This window comes from Schistocerca cancellata, chromosome 3, assembly GCF_023864275.1.
Source record: "Schistocerca cancellata isolate TAMUIC-IGC-003103 chromosome 3, iqSchCanc2.1, whole genome shotgun sequence".
NCBI classification, from domain to species: domain Eukaryota; kingdom Metazoa; phylum Arthropoda; class Insecta; order Orthoptera; family Acrididae; genus Schistocerca; species Schistocerca cancellata.
In genome coordinates, this window is record NC_064628.1 from 649,490,367 (window position 1) to 649,506,987 (window position 16,621).

The following is a 16,621-nucleotide window of genomic DNA, read 5'->3' on the forward strand; positions in this document are numbered from 1 at the left end:
TGCAGCGAAGACTGTTTTGACTTTACTGTATGCTGAGTCAGTCCTTCCAACAGACATTTCTTTTTCGATTTCTTCATATTTTCATGCAATTTCTTTTTATTTCATTCCTAAGTCACTTGTATTGCTGTATTTCCTTGAACGTTTTTCTATTTCCTTCTTTCATGGATTAGCTGAATTATATCTTCTGTTACCCATGGTTTCTTCGCAGTTACCTTCTTTGTACCCATGTTTTTCATTCCAACTTCTCTAATTGCCCTTTTTGGGGATGTCCAGTCTTCAACTGAATTGCCTACTGAGCTAGTCCTTATGCTAGTATCTGCAGCCTCAGAGAACTTTAAGCGTATCTCTTGATTGCTTAGTGCTTCTGTATCCCACTTCTTTGCGCATTTATTCTTCTTGACTAGTCTCTTAGACTTCAGCCTACTCTTCACCACTACTAAATTGTGATCTGAGTCTATATCTATTAGTACCACAGGACAAAATCGTGTGGCGTAGGAGGATATGGCATGCGTGAAGAAACTTGAGGCTTCTCTTCCTCACCAAATTGAGATAATAATCAAAATAGAGCCGATGTTACGCTATATCAGCGTAATGTCTCCTATGGATGGTAATTCTTTGTCTAGTATGTTAATGTTAGAAGAAATGATAAAACCCAGATAAGAAACATTGGAATCTCACTTATTGTGCGTATCAGCGTAGTACGAAGAATAAATTATTATAATTGTAGGTGATCCGTGAGTATAGGAGGTATAGAAGGAGGGAAAACTGGTACACAGAGCAGCCCTCTCTGGGAGTAGTAGTTACTCAAACCCGGCTGCAAATCAAGCCGGCTCGCAAAGATGTTTAAGTCAATCTATAATGCTCCAACTCAACGCCAGAGTTCGTCAATCAAAGTGGTTGGTGCATGGCGGTTTAGCAGTCTCTCAGCAAACAATGACCATATGTCTTCATGGTTTCAGCAAGTGGGAGATCTGTAGAACTTGCTGCCAGGGCATCAGTAGAACGCCCTCCGTACTAAAGTAGGTTGACAGCATACAGTCTTGCGTTATTTTGCTGGAAGATAACATCACAGGGACACTGAAAATGGCGCAACCATCGGTTGTAATATGTCAGAAGTCTAATTCCTGCAGTCCGAACTACGGGCTATCCGAACAGGGGTGATCGTGTTGTGTACCTCATAGCACAAGGTACTATCACGGCAGGTTCGCGGTCGTACAACAATGACAATCGTATTGTAGTAAATGTCGCTCTCCTAGGAGCCTCCTCACATGGGTACCCGTATCGCGCAGCACAGAGAACCGGAACCCGTCCAAAGAAACGGTGGGAGGGGCACTCCTGTGTCCAGTTTCCACTGAGTGCATCACCGTCGCCGCTTCTCTCACATCTCCCTCGTCAAGAGAACCTGCAACAATGGTCGCTGTACCGTCAGTGCTTCAGACGTCGTTCCACTGTCCGTGTGGAAACCGCCTTGTTGCTAACAACACCATTCAGTGACCAGAGGTCCGCGATGTGACGCCTGTTAGAACAACACGTCTGTGCTCTCGTACGCTAGTAGTTTGCGGTGTTAAAATCCTGCATACTGTAGAATGTGGCCGTCCTGAACCAACTGATTTTACATTTCCCAGCAGTCTTGAAATCCCAACAAGCCCGTCTATCGTTATCGCGAAACGATAAACAGCACCCCTAATGGGCTATGATCCAGCCGCTGGAAGTGTATTTCCTTCTTACACACTGTGTAGCACGATACTCTCACAATCAAACAACATTTAGTCCATTGCCTAAATGAAAATTATTTTACTGATGGAACGTTGTGTTACTGTCCTCTTCAGTACTCGTAATTATATGTGCCTTCTGGCACGTTTTGTACACCATGAAGCCCTCATATTGCAACCCTGAAGTTGGCCCGACACAGACGAAAATCTGTTACTGATTAATAAATAATAAAAATTGTACTTTTTTGCGCATATTCGTCAGATCCACTATTTTATGTTCAAATAGTTTATTTTTAGTTTTACTTTATGGAGCTGAGATGTGGACTGTAACTTAAGGGGACTGCAATACAACTAATACCTGTGAGATGTGACATAAAGGAAGCTGCTGAGAATATCATGGATGGACAAACGAACCAACAAATCAGTCCTTTAAGAACTCAGTTTGGAGAAAAGTTTGTCCAGCATTTGTTTCAAGCGAATCCTTCAGTTCATTGGTCACATAGTTGGACGACATGAGGGTAACTTGGAATGGAAGATCATCCAATGCGAAGTCGAAGGGAAACATTGCAGGGAAGACAGTTAAGACGATTAATGGACATGATAAAGGAGAAGTTACACCAAACATGGGGCCAGATACCCCGAGATGCAGAACACCGAGGGAAATGGAGACTGACTGTAGAGAAAATTGTATGATGGGTCACCACCTTGCAGCTATAAAAGACGAAGTGTTGATAATGAGTTCATTTTCATCAAAGTCTCAAAGTTTGTAGAAGTAATATTTCTGCACCCTGTACATCCGCACATTAACCTGTGTGTGAAACTACATCTGTCTAATGACATCGTCCACACCGTGGTTGAGCCGGCAGGACATTTGGTTGCCACACGAAATAGCTGGGATTGATTCCAGGTACACAAAAGGATATTGCTTCTAAGGACTGGATGAAGTTGCAGCTAGCATAGTGAGGTCAAAGAAAGCTCGTTCTAATTCGTAGGCAATTTAATGCACGTTTCGATTTGTATTTCCGCATTCAGCTTTCTTCTCTATCCTGCTGTGCTCTCTGTTTCGTTACACTGACTATATCCCAATCTCTTTCAGGTTCATGCTGGTCCTCGTCTGCCTCATCTTCAGCGTCCTCTCCACCATAGAAGAGTACGGAACCTTCGCCAACGCCACTCTCTTCTGGATGGTGAGTCATCAATTTTTTCCGTTTTTTATTGTAGACTACGGTGTCTCTCTCATAACTATACTGCGGCGAGTTTGTCGCGAATTATTTTATCTGAATAAAGTAAAGCAACATCCAACAATTGTATACTGGAAAATAGTATAATTTTTTATAACTGTTGTGTCGGAGTACCTAAGGTGCTTTTTTCATGTTAGGGACAACATCATTGTTTTGGAAGATATAACACCTCTTTCATCTCAGCTAGGTGGGACCGCTGGTCATCCAGATTATCGGAAAATTCAGAAAATACTGAAATGACATTGGTTAAATGGCATAAAACCACGCATTATACTTATTCTCACGTAAACTCCCGAGTTAAGCATTATGGTTAAATAAATTCTGAGCGAATATTGAAAAAATACAATGAGATTTGTTCACTTAAATGATCGGAAACGTTCTTCTTAGTCAGTTTATTACGTCATTTATGTGCAGCACGATTACGCAGGTGTTTCATCAGGATTAGTGTCGGCCAAAATTCGTTGCGCCTTGCGTTCCGTGTAAAGCATTATATTTTTCAGCTGCGTTGTTGCCTCTGTGATGTGTCATTATGTCTTCAGAGTAGGCGCCAGCTTTGTCAGATAATCAATTATCACTATCGTCATTGTCCGCAGACGAACAAACAGCGATAATTTTGCTATCGGATCTTACCGTAGCCAGCGTCATTGTTAAATCACAGCCAAGTCCTTTATATTTATAGCAACTACGTATAAACATCTTGGAATGTTTTCAAATGCTTCACTGATCTCCGAAGTGTCGAGATCGCAACAAAATTATTCATCCAGTGTACGACCTGCGTCAAAAAAGTGACAAATGACTGGTTCCAGATTATTCTTCCAGTCTGACGCCGTTGAAGTTCGAACACAAAAATCAGCAACAATGTTTTCAACGGTTCTTCTTCGTTCATCTTGTGCAATACGTCTAATTTTTTGTCCACGATACCACCTTCTTTCTCTTTGATGTTGATTTTACTCTGGCAAAAAACAGAGGTATTGCAGTACTGTACACGTCAACTTGTTAAATGATACCGTGACACGGATAGCTGAACTTAAATTTAGTGATTGTTGTCATCTATTTTTGTTTTATTACTTCCGAAGTATCGAATACTTTACAGCTACTGTACTTGATAAAAACGATCCGGATGAACCGGAGATCTGGATTATTGAGGGCCGGATGAACGAGGTTCCACTGTGGTCGATGTTTGAGACGACACACGAAAATATCTAAGAGTGAAAAAGAATGAAGTGATATTACAACATGCTCTGTAGTGTAGGTTCTGTATTCGGATCCCAAAGAGATGAACTTTGACACAACTAAGTATACAAAGCAAAACGAATACTTCAGAGCTATTCTGTACGTATATAGTACACATGTATATACTTCCATAGTATATATGTAGCATATACGTATATAGTATTAATTACAAGTTGGTGAATGAAGCGACCAGCTTTTGATTATTTGGATGTTTTATTTTACTGCCATATACGGTTTCGGGCTACCATGCCCATCTTCAGATGACTAACATTTTTCGTTACATAGATGTTTTGGTTAACAGCATGTCTATATATATATATATATATATATATATATATATATATATATATATATATATATATATATATATCAGTAAAATCAGCTAATAAAGCGTACACTCTGATCAATGTGCACGCCCCCACAAATCACCACAATAAAATCTACCCTGAAACAGTGGACAATTTCTGGGAAACACTAGAAGAAACAACAAATAAAGTACCTAGGCACCATGTGAAAATCTTAGTAGGCGATTTTAATGCACAATTAGGGAAGGAAAAAAAAATCAGATACCACTGGACCCCACACCAAACACAAACGTACCAACAAGAATGGTGAAAAACTAATCGACTTCTGCAGAAACTTTGGACTTAAAATAATGAGTACCCAGTTTCAAAAACCTGCGCATAAATTAACCACATGGAGATCACCCAGTCTTAGACAGGGTGAATACCAAATAGACCATGTCGCAATTTCCAAAGAAAACATAAAAGAAATTCAAAACATCAGAACCCGCAGAGGTGTCTTTGAATCAGATCATCATCTTCTCCAAATAAAAACAAAATTCCAACCCAACAGAATGCTAAAAAGGCCACCCAAAAGTACCAAACCAGATCCGGAATATCTGCAACTGAACAAAGAAAACATCATCATGCAAATTAATCAGGAAAAATCAACAGACTGGAAGAAACTAACAGAGAAAATTCAGGAAGCCCTCAAATTAGGACAACACCCTCGCAACAGGAAACATCGCTGGTGGAATGCAACCTGTGATGAGGCAGTTAACAAGCGAATAACTGCATGGAAAAAATTTAGCAGTCACAAAACTGAAGAAAACTGGGAGAACTTTCTAAAAACCCAAAAACAGACCTCAAAAATAATTAGAAAAGAAAAACGGGGATATGACAACAACAGACTCTCTGAAATCCAGCAGGATTTCATCAGAAATAATACAAGAAATTTTTATAAGACTTTCAGAGAAAACTTACAGGGATACCAAGCGCCTAGCTTGTGCTTCAAGAAACCCGATGGCTCTTTGGAAACCAACACGAAAAATAACTGCAAAATCTTAGCCCAATATTTCAGTTCCCTCCTCAACTGCGAACCACCCCAAGAAAAACTTGTCTTCTCTTCTCCAGTATTCACACACCCAGACTCACATGTCCCGGATCTTGAAGAAATTATGGAGATAGTCAAGCAGTTGAAAAATAACAAAGCACCAGGAGAAGATGGGATCATTGCTGAGTTCTGGAAACTAAACGATCCTATACTTATGCAGAAATTACACCATATAATATCAGACATATGGATAACGGAGCAGATACCAGAGGACTGGAAATGCGCTCTAATTCACCCGCTACACAAAAAGGGCCGACAAGACAGACATGAACAATTACAGAGGAATTTCCCTGCTCCCAGTCGCTTACAAAATCCTTTCCAAAGCGCTTTTAAACAGGATAGAATCCCAAGCAGATACATTAATTGGTGAATACCAGGCCGGATTCAGAAAAGGACGCTCATGTGCGGAACAGACCTGGTGCTTAAAGACAATATTACAAATGAGGAAATGCAGAAACACCGTAGTTACATGCATCGACTTCAGGAAAGCATATGATTCAGTGGACCGTGGAACCCTGTTTAAAATCATGGAAGAATTTGGGATCGACCGAAAGACACGAAAAATCACAGAACAGACTCTTACAGGAACAACGGCCAAAGTGAAATTCATGGGCGAAGTATCAGAACCCTTCGAAATCAAATCTGGAGTCCGACAGGGGGACGGACTATCCCCAATCCTTTTCAATATTTTTCTAGAAAAGATAATCAGGGAATGGGAACCTCACGTAAAGGGTATCCAAATTGGTATCAAGAAAGAGAACCGAATTAAAGTCAAGTGCCTTGCTTTCGCTGACGATATTGCAATTATCACCAATAACAGAACAGAAGCGATTCACGGAGTGGAAAAACTACATGAAATTTCACAAAAAAACGGACTACAGATATATTATGAAAAAACCCAATATATGGAAAGGCAGCCAGAAAATAAATCCCCTTTAATAACAAAATATGGTAAAATTGCACAAGTCTCCCATTTTAAATACCTCGGTGAAACTATACAGTCCTCAGGATTAAACCGAATTGCCAATGAACAAAGAATCACCAAGCTCCAGAAAGCCTACAAGCTAACATGGACGCATTACAACAAGAAGTGCATTTCGACAGACGCAAAATTAAGGCACTATACAACAGTGATTCTTCCAGAAGCAATCTATGCAGCTGAAACAGTGGTGATTGATGGTCATTCTAAAATTAAGGAAATAGAAAAGCAGGAAAGAAAAATTCTCAGGAAGATTTACGGTCCAATCAACAAAAATGGCATTTGGATAAAGAGACCACAAAACGAGCTCTATAGAAAGATCAACATAGTAAAAGATGAAATCAGAAAGCGCCGAGCCAAATTTTATACACACATCTACAGGATGGAAGACTCCAGAACAGCAAAGAAATTATTCAATATTATAACAAGGAGTAAATGTGGCACAGAATGGCTGAAAGAAGTCCAGAGGGATCTACAGCAGATCAACATAAAAAAATCTCGAAGATCGCACCGAGTGCCGGCATAAAATCACAATTGTGAAGTTTGGGGAAAGAACATCGCGTCAGCCTGGTAAAAAATGGACAGAGGAACGGAAGAAGGAGCATTCTGAGAGGATGAGGAGGTTTTGGGAAGCAAAGAAGAAAAACATCCGAAAATGAAATTATGAATTCAAGTTCAATCGCTCTCCTAAAGGGGAACAATCGTTATAATAATATAGGGTGAGTCACCTAACATTACCGCTGGATATATTTCGTTAACCACATCAAATACTGACGAATCGATTGCACGGACCGAACGTGAGGAGAGGGGCTAGTGTAATTGGTTAATACAAACCATAAAAAAATGCACGGAAGTTGTTTTTTAACACAAACCTACGTTTTTTTAAATGGAACCCCGTTAGTTTTGTTAGCACATCTGAACATATAAACAAATACGTAATCAGTGCCGTTTGTTGCATTGTAAAATGTTAATTACATCCGGAGATATTGTAACCTAAAGTTGACGCTTGAGTACCACTCCTCCGCTGTTCGATCGTGTGTATCGGAGAGCATCGAATTACGTAGGGATCCAAAGGGAACGGTGATGGACTTTAGGTACAGAAGAGACTGGAACAGCGCATTACGTCCACATGCTAACACCTTTTTATTGGTCTTTTTCACTGACTCACATGTACATTACCATGAGGGGTGAGGTACACGTACACACGTGGTTTCCGTTTTCAATTACGGAGTGGAATAGAGTGTGTCCCGACATGTCAGGCCAATAGATGTTCAACGTGGTGGCCATCATTTGCTGCACACAATTGCAATCTCTGGCGTAATGAATGTCGTACACGCCGCAGTACATCTGGTGTAATGTCGCCGCAGGCTGCCCCAATACGTTGTTTCATATCCTCTGAGGTTGTAGGCACATCACGGTACACATTCTCCTTTAACGTACCCCACAGAAGGAAGTCCAGAGGTGTAAGATCAGGAGAACGGGCTGGCCAATTCATGCGTCCTCCACGTCCTATGAAACGCCCGTCGAACATCCTGTCAAGGGTCAGCCTAGTGTTAATTGCGGAATGTGCAGGTGCACCATCATGCTGATACCACATACGTCGACAAGTTTCCAGTGGGACATTTTCGAGCAACGTTGGCAGATCATTCTGTAGAAACGCGATGTATGTTGCAGCTGTTTGGGCCCCTGCAATGAAGTGAGGACCAATGAGGTGGTTGCCAATGATTCCGCACCATACATTTACAGTCCACGGTCGCTGTCGCTCTACCTGTTTGAGCCAGCGAGGATTGTCCACGGACCAGTAATGCATGTTCCGTAGATTCACTGCCCCGTGGTTTGTGAAACCCGCTTCATCGGTAAACAGGTAGAATTGCAACGCATTCTCTGTTAATGCCCATTGACAAAATTGCACTCGATGATTAAAGTCATCACCATGTAATTGCTGATGTAGCGACACATGAAACGGGTGAAAGCGGTGACGATGCAGTTTGCGCATGACTCTACTTTTACTCAGTCCACCGGCTCTCGCAATGCCCCGTGTACTCACGTGTGGGTTCATGGCAACAACAGCTAACACACCAACTGCACCCGCTTCTCCTGTGACGTGCCTGTTACGGACCCGTTTGCGTGCTACCTCCATACCTGTTGCATACAGTTGGCGGTAGATGTTTTGCAATGTGCGGGACAGTGGATGCTCTCTGTCCGGGTACCGTTCTGCATACACCCTGCAGGCATCAGCTTATTTCGTCGACACTCGCCATAGATGAGTATCATCTCCGCCTTTTCAGAGTTTGAATACACCATTGTCAAGTTCCTACAACACTACACTATCACAGACGTCTGGTAACACTGTGTACTACAGTTGGTCTGCGTGCGGAGACGAATGCAGAATAACAATAGCAGCAAGCGCTACATGCGGACACTGCGACAGCTAGACCAAACCACAACAGTGCACTACAGCCACACTCGTAAACACGGTCGTCATCGTAAACATGTCCCTACAGATGCTGCTCGCCGACCGTGGCCCGTGTTTGTTACAACACGCAACTGAACGTCGGAGGTTTCAAGCGTCAACTTTAGGTTACAATATCTCCGGATGTAATTAACATTTTACAATGCAACAAACGGCACTGATTACGTATTTGTTTATACGTTCAGATGTGCTAACAAAACTAACGTGGTTCCATTTAAAAAAACGTAGGTTTGTGTTAAAAAACATACTTCCGTGCATTTTTGTATGGTTTGTATTAAACAATTACACTAGCCCCTCTCCTCACGTTCGGTCTGTGGAATCGGTTCGTCAGTATTTGATGTGGTTTACGAAATATATCCAGCGGTAACGTTAGGTGACTCACCCTGTATATATATATAATTAATGGCGTAAATGTATACAGTTCAAAGTACATGATACTAGAAACAAAAAAGTCTCAGTCAACATAGGGTCGAAAATGCATACTTTAAGTGCTACAAGCTATTTTTCATCTTCGATACTGTGAAGCAAATCTCTTCTACTGCAAGCTCTTTGCTTCCCACATTTTGGGAAGTAGTAGTATGGACCAAAACAAGAAAAAAAGTCCAGTAAACATGTGCTCTTAAATGCATACCTTAATAGCTATGAGCACGTGCTCATCTTCGTCATTTGTAAACATAAATCTTCTAATGAACAATTGCTCATAACTTTTAAGGTATGCATTTTAGAGCACATGTTTACTGGACCTTTTTTTCTTTTTTTGATGCATTCTACTACTTCTCAAAAGATGGAAAGCAAAGAGCTTGCAGTAGAAGAGATTTGCTTCACAGTATCTAAAATGAAAAATTGCTCGTAGCTCTTAAGATATACATTTTCGACCCTATGTTTACCGAGACTTTTTTGCTTCTAGTATCGTGTACTTTCAACAGTATGCGTTGACGCCATTAATTATGATACACCCTATATATACATTTCAGACTATGCTAGTTGGTTTTGTTGCGGTCCATGAAGTTTCCTAACTCAAACATCGAAAACGAAAAATAGGTCACAGCTCAGAAGTTTACTTGAAGTTTAATCTGTGTTGATGATGTCAGCTTGATATAAAATTCCACCAAAATTCTGCCCACCACCACAGTGCATGTGTTACTCAATGGGAAGGTCGTATGGGAAGATCGTCACAGCTCCTCTTACACGAATTTCAACCCTTCTTATGACGCCTCTGCGATGGAAGTCAGAAGTGCGACGCACAACGTTGAAATCACACTGTTTTCTAAGAGTGGTCGAGCATAGCATTTCAGCCACACCGCCGCCACTAATCGACACGAAAAGGCCTTAGAGTGTGGCATTAGGAGCATCAATGTGCCACGTACCCGACATTCGCCTAGAGAAATTGGCAATCTCTCAGACACTGAAACATCACGGGGTTGCATATTTAGAAGGCGTTGCCTGCTCGGGCTGCGTCAATCATAAAAAAGACTACAGAGGGCAGGACAAGCGCCACCAGGGGTACTCCGTGCCAGGGACCTATTTCCTCCGCTGTGTCACGTGTGCGGAACTAGATCGGCACGAATTCCTCAGCGCCCCGGTTATATAGGGCGGTGCAAGCCAAGACGTCCCCCCCCCCCCCACTTCGGGTGTCCTTTCCTTTAGGCACCCTCCCTCCCTTCTCTTACCTTCCCTTCTCTTTCCTTTCCCCCGTCCCCTCCCTCCTCCCTCTTCCCGCGGTCTTCCCCTCCCCCTGCCTCCCTCCCCCTATCTCCCCTGCCCATGGCATCTCTGCTCTCCCCTCTCCCTCTCCCATTCCCCTTCCTCCTCCTCCTCTCTTGGCAGGTCCCCGGACTCACACACGCTCAGTGAATATTCGCGCGCCGGAGATCATCGCCATCAGTGTCTCGTGTGCTTGCCTTCGTTTGTGTTTAGTGTTTGTTCACCGTCACGCCACAACCGTTCACGTGTGCCGTCGCCGTCATCCATGTTATGTGTGTCGTGTCAACTAGTGTTAGTGAGGTTTCTCGTCCAGCGTGAACGGCTCCATGTTTTTTTTTTTTTTTTTGTATTTTAGTGTCTACATTTTTTGCCCGCCATTTTGACTGTATTCTCTGTGCCACCTCTATGTAATACTTATTGTCAAACTCAAGGCTGAAGAGCGGCGTACTCTGCTGCTGACAGCCCGCCTTTGTATAAGGTGTTTAAAATCACAATAAAGAAAAAAAAACCAAGACGTCATCAGTTCGCTCCACCGAAGCTCTGGGACAATTCATGCACAACTTGCGACGGGACGTACGGCATACCAGTGATATCCCGAGACGTATCTGTCGGCCATCTACACCGAACATTCAGTCTCCGTCGTTAGAGATTTTCAGTGGCATAGTCTTCACGTCCCACTATGTTTATTCACTGTGTGTTCCAGGCATATAGTGTCTGAGAAGATGTATTCTTTTTTATTGCGAAGAGCTTTTCCTTTATTGTTAAATCTCTGTACTGTGGTCGTAATAAATCCTTGTTTTTTGTTTACCTGTGTCTTTATATTGCTTATAAGTTCTCCCTGTGGGAGTTACAGCACAATGAAATCACCCCCTTCCTCTGGGCGTTGATTCCCACGTTATTATATGGTCGAAAAACTACCGTTCGCAGAATGATCAGCACCAGGACGACGTTCTTAACACCCTTTGACGATGATGGCAGCCTCCGCCCCCTCACCCTTCTCTTAACGTCATCGTTGGCCAGCAACCCCACTGAATGTAATCGCGCCCCGTACGACCGCAGTTTTTGTTCCGATGTGTAGGCTGAAACCAGTAGACACCGTTCCAAACCATTCCACGAAATACGAATTTGATGCGCTGAAGCAGAGGATGTTTATGCCTTCTCAGCTCTCCTGTTTCGCGCCCTTGTGGGGCGTGATCGAAGACGGAAGTTGACCCTGGACGTGAATAAAAGTAACATACAGCGCATGCAGAGGAAGTCCACTACTATACATTTACACTATTGGTGTCAAATTATTGGAAACGGAAACTACCGCAATATCTAGTAGTAGCCTACTGGAATGACCTTACATGTAAGTGCAGTGACATCATAAAACATACAGGAAGAAAATCAGATGTCAGACTCAGATTCACAGGAAGAACCTTAAGGAAATATAATTGATCCACAAATGAAGTGACTTACAAAACGCTTGTTCGACCGATTCTTGAATACTGATTATCAGTCTGGGCCCCTTACCACGTTGGATTAATAGACGAAATAGACAACGTCCAGCAAAGATTGGCGTGCTTGGTCGCGGATCGTCTAGTCGGCGTAAGAACGTTTCGGAAATGTTCAACAACATCCGAAAGAGTACGTTCCATAAAGACTCGGACAGCGTATTACTTTCTCCCGCACAAATCTCGCGAAGTGACCAGGACGAAAAAGTCCGAGGAATTAGAGCGAATGGAATGGGGGGATTAAGTAGCGACAGCAGAAGTGCCCTCCTCCACACACCGTCAGTTGGTTTGCGGAGTGTAGATATAGATGTAGATCGCCGTATATGCTGCTTTACAGAGCGGACAAGCCTCTAAAATTCGCGTTCTGTCAAGAGGTGTGGATTATTTTTGTCCATTTTATTTCAACAGGTATCTCCGTAATATTCTTTCTCTGGAAATCTCAAGTACGCCCCAGACGCTGGCTAGATTAGACTGACCAGAAGTTCTGACTTTCAAGTTCGTGACAGCAGTGGCCAGGTAATGCATGTAGATTTCGAGAGGCCACACACCACGTGCCGTTCTGGAATGTTCGAACCAGTTACTGATTCTGAATGACGTTGTCCGGTACCTGTAGCCAAAAAATTCTGACACATTAGACAATTCGTTTGTTCTAATATGTTACCCAATTTTTCGTTCGTTGCTGTCACAGAACGGCCCCTTGACAAGGCTGAACATTCCATGCGAAGCAGTGTCGTCATGTAGATCGCCTTACCGGTGTTCTGTCCCAAACATCCCTCTGCAGTGTTTGATTCTGTTTTGAAATACCTCTTGTTCCCTGTTAGGCCAGGAAGTATGAAAAGCTAAAACAGCGTTCCCAGGTGAGTGGATAGTAAACGGGGAGCCACTATCCTACGCTGACGGAAAAAAGTCGCAACACCAAAAAATAATTAATGTAGAGTGATGAAATTTCGGGAATATATTTGTCTAGGTAACTTATTAAGTGATTAACATTGCAAGACCACAGGTTAATGGACGCGTTACAAATGTGAAATGCTGGTACATTAACAACCTGTGTAACCACCAGATTGTTGAATTCAAGCATGCAAACGTGTATTCATTGTGTTGTACAGGTGCCGGATGTCAGTTTGTAGCAGTCACGCGGTTCCAGACTGTAGCGCCTAGAACCGCTCGGCCAATCCGGCCGGCGCTGATGTACAAATTTGTAGTCAGAGTGCATGGGATAACCACAAGAATGCTCCTGCTATCATACGAAATCGCGCCCCAGACTGTAATTCCAGGTATAGGTCAAGTGTGCCTAGCCTGCAGAAAGGTTAGTTGCAGTCCTTCAGCTACCCTCCTTCAAAACAAGACATGGCCACCACTGGCACCGAGGCAGAACAAGCTTTCATCAGAAAACACAACAGACCTCCACTTTGCCGTCCAATAAGCTCTCGCTTCACACAACTGAAGTTGCAAATGGGGGTGAGATGATGATGATGTTTGGTTTTGTGGGGCGCTCAACTGCGCGGTTATCAGCGCCCGTACAATTACCCAATCTTTGCTCAGTCCAATTTCGCCACTTTCCTGGATGATAATGAAATGATGAGGACAACACAAACACCCAGTCATCTCGAGGCAGGTGAAAATCCCTGACCCCGCCGGGAATCGAACCCGGGACCCCGTGCTCGGGAAGCGAGAACGCTACCGCGAGACCACGAGCGGCGGACTCAAATGGGGGTGGTTTGGGGTCTACATCTACATCCATACTCCGCAAGCCACCCGACGGTGTATGGCGGACGATACTTTGAGTACCTCTATCGGTTCTCCCTTCTATTCCAGTCTAGTATTGTTCGTAGAAAGAAGGATTGTCGGTATGCCTCTGTGTGGGCTATAATCTCTCTGATTTTATCCTCATGGTCTCTTCGCGAGATATACGTAGGAGGGAGCAATATACTGCTTGACTCCTCGGTGAAGGTATGTTCTCGAAACTTCAACAAAAGCCCGTACCGAGCTACTGAGCGTCTCTCCTGCAGAGTCTTCCACTGGTGTTTATCTGTCATCTCCGTAACGCTTTCGCGATTACTAAATGATCCTGTAACGAAGCGCGCTGCTCTCCATTGGATCTTCTCTATCTCTTCTACCAACCCTATCTGGAACGGATCCGACACTGGTGAGCAGTATTCAAGCAGTGGGCGAAGAAGCGTACTATAACCTACTTCCTTTGTTTTCGGATTGCATTGTCTTAGGATTCTTCCAATGAATCTCAGTCTGGCATCTGCTTTACCGACGATCAACTTCATATGATCAATCCATTTTAAATCACTCCTAATGCGTACTCCCAGATAATTTATGTAATTAACTGCTTCCAGTTGCTGACCTGCTATATTGTAGTTAAATGATAAGGGATCTTTCTTTCTATGTATTCGCAGCACATTACACTTGTCTACATTGAGATTTAATTGCCATTCCCTGCAACATGCGTCAATTCGCTGCAGATCCTCCTGCATTTCAGTACAATTTTACATTGTTACAACCTCTTGATATACCACAGCATCATCCGCAAAAAGCCTCAGTGAACTTCCGATGTCATCCACCAGGTCATTTACGTATATTGTGAACAGCAACGGTCTCATGACACTCCCCTGTGGCACACCTGAAATCACACTTACTTCGGAAGACTTCTCTCAATTGTGAATGAAATGCTGCTTTCTGTTATCTAGGAACTCCTCAATCCAATCACACAATTGGTCTGATAGTCCATATGCTCTTACTTTGTTCATTAAACGACTGTGGGGAACTGTATCGAACGCCTTGCGGAACTCAAGAAACACGGCATCTACCTGTGAACCCGTGTCTATGGCCCTCTGAGTCTCGTGGACGAATAGCGCGAGCTGGGTTTCACACGATCGTCTTTTTCGAAACCCACGCTGATTCCTACAGAGTAGATTTCTAGTCTCCATAAAAGTTACTATACTGGAACATAATACGTGTTCCAAAATTCTACAGGTGATCGACGTTAGAGATATTGGTCTATAGTTCTGCACATCTGTTCGACGTCCGTTCTTGTAAACGGGGATGGTTCAAATGGTTCAAATGGCTCTGAGCAGTATGGGACTTAACGGCTGTGGTCATCAGTCCCCTAGAACTTAGAACTACTTAAACCTAACGAACCTAAGGACATCGCACACATCCATGCCCGAGGCAGGATTCGAACCTGCGACCGTAGCAGTCGCGCGGTTCCGGACTGCGCGCCTAGAACCGCGAGACCACCGCGGCAGGCAAACGGGGATGACCTGGGCCCTTTTCCAATCCTTTGGAACGCTACACTCTTCTAGAGACCTACGGGGCAAGTTCCTTCGCGTACTCTGCGTAAAATCGAACTGGTATCCCATCAGGTCCAGCGGCCTTTCCTCTTTTGAGCGATTTTAATTGTTTCTATGGGAGAGGCACTACAGAGCGTCTGGCTCGGAGCTGTCCGTGACGCAGCCTATTTGTAACAGTTCGTTGTGTCACTGTGGTGCCACCTGCTTCTCAAATTGCTGCTGCAAATGCAGTACGATGCGCCACAGCCGTACGCCGAACCCGATGGTCTTCCTCCTCGGTGATGCCAAGTGACTGTCCGGAGCCCGATCTTCTTGTGACCGTACGTTCTCGTGACCACCGCTGCCATCAGTCGTGTACAGTGGCTACATTCCTGTCAAGTCATTCTGCAATATCGCAGAAGGAAAATACAGCTCCTCGTTGCGCTATGACTCGATCTCGTGCAGACTCAGTGTGGTGTTGTTAATAACCTCTTTGACGCCTTAGAGACATTCTTGACTAACACCAACTCTAAGAGTCCAGCCTCAAGGTAACTAACGTTCACGACCGTTATAGCTTCCTTATTGTGCCGCTACGATCGCCATTCTTCTGCGACCGGTGCGAAGTTTGATTAAACATCATGTTTGAGATTTAGAGATGCGTCTGCAGACGTTCGTTTATGTCGCACAACTCCTCATGGGCGTTGCGAATTTTTTCCGTTACATTTTCAGCCCTGATTGCATTGTATCCGTCTCCTCCTACAGGTGTGATTCGTCCTTTTGAATAATCTTCTTCTGGTTCGTATGAAGAGTGGGGCAACGGCTGGTTCACTTTTAGCCGTGTTTTCAAATCTCTTTATTCAAATGCAACCTATTTCGGTAACACCTGCACAGTCATCAGGACTATCTTTTGGCAAAAATTGGACCTATGATTAAAGTTCCATACTGCCATAACATAAAATTAGACTCAGCATCCGCAGATCTACTCGTACATTAAGTGTGCAACGAGCATTTCTTGCGTAAACAAATTTCAAACATAATTTCACATATATTCTAAACGTTTCTCATTTCTATGCTCAACGTCAAATATTCAAATGGCTCTGAGCACTATAC

At 43.4% G+C, this 16,621-nt stretch overlaps 1 protein-coding gene across 1 annotated transcript in view; it reads left to right on the plus strand.

Moving 5' to 3' along the window:
• Positions 1–2,545: 2,545 nt before the first annotated feature.
• Positions 2,546–16,621, plus strand: part of LOC126176485 (potassium voltage-gated channel subfamily KQT member 1-like) — a 302,329-nt gene continuing 288,253 nt past the window's right edge. The window contains exons 1-2 of the mRNA XM_049923639.1: positions 2,546–2,619; positions 2,809–2,899. Coding sequence (XP_049779596.1) covers positions 2,546–2,619; positions 2,809–2,899 — 165 coding nt within the window. The remainder of the gene's footprint in view (positions 2,620–2,808; positions 2,900–16,621) is intronic.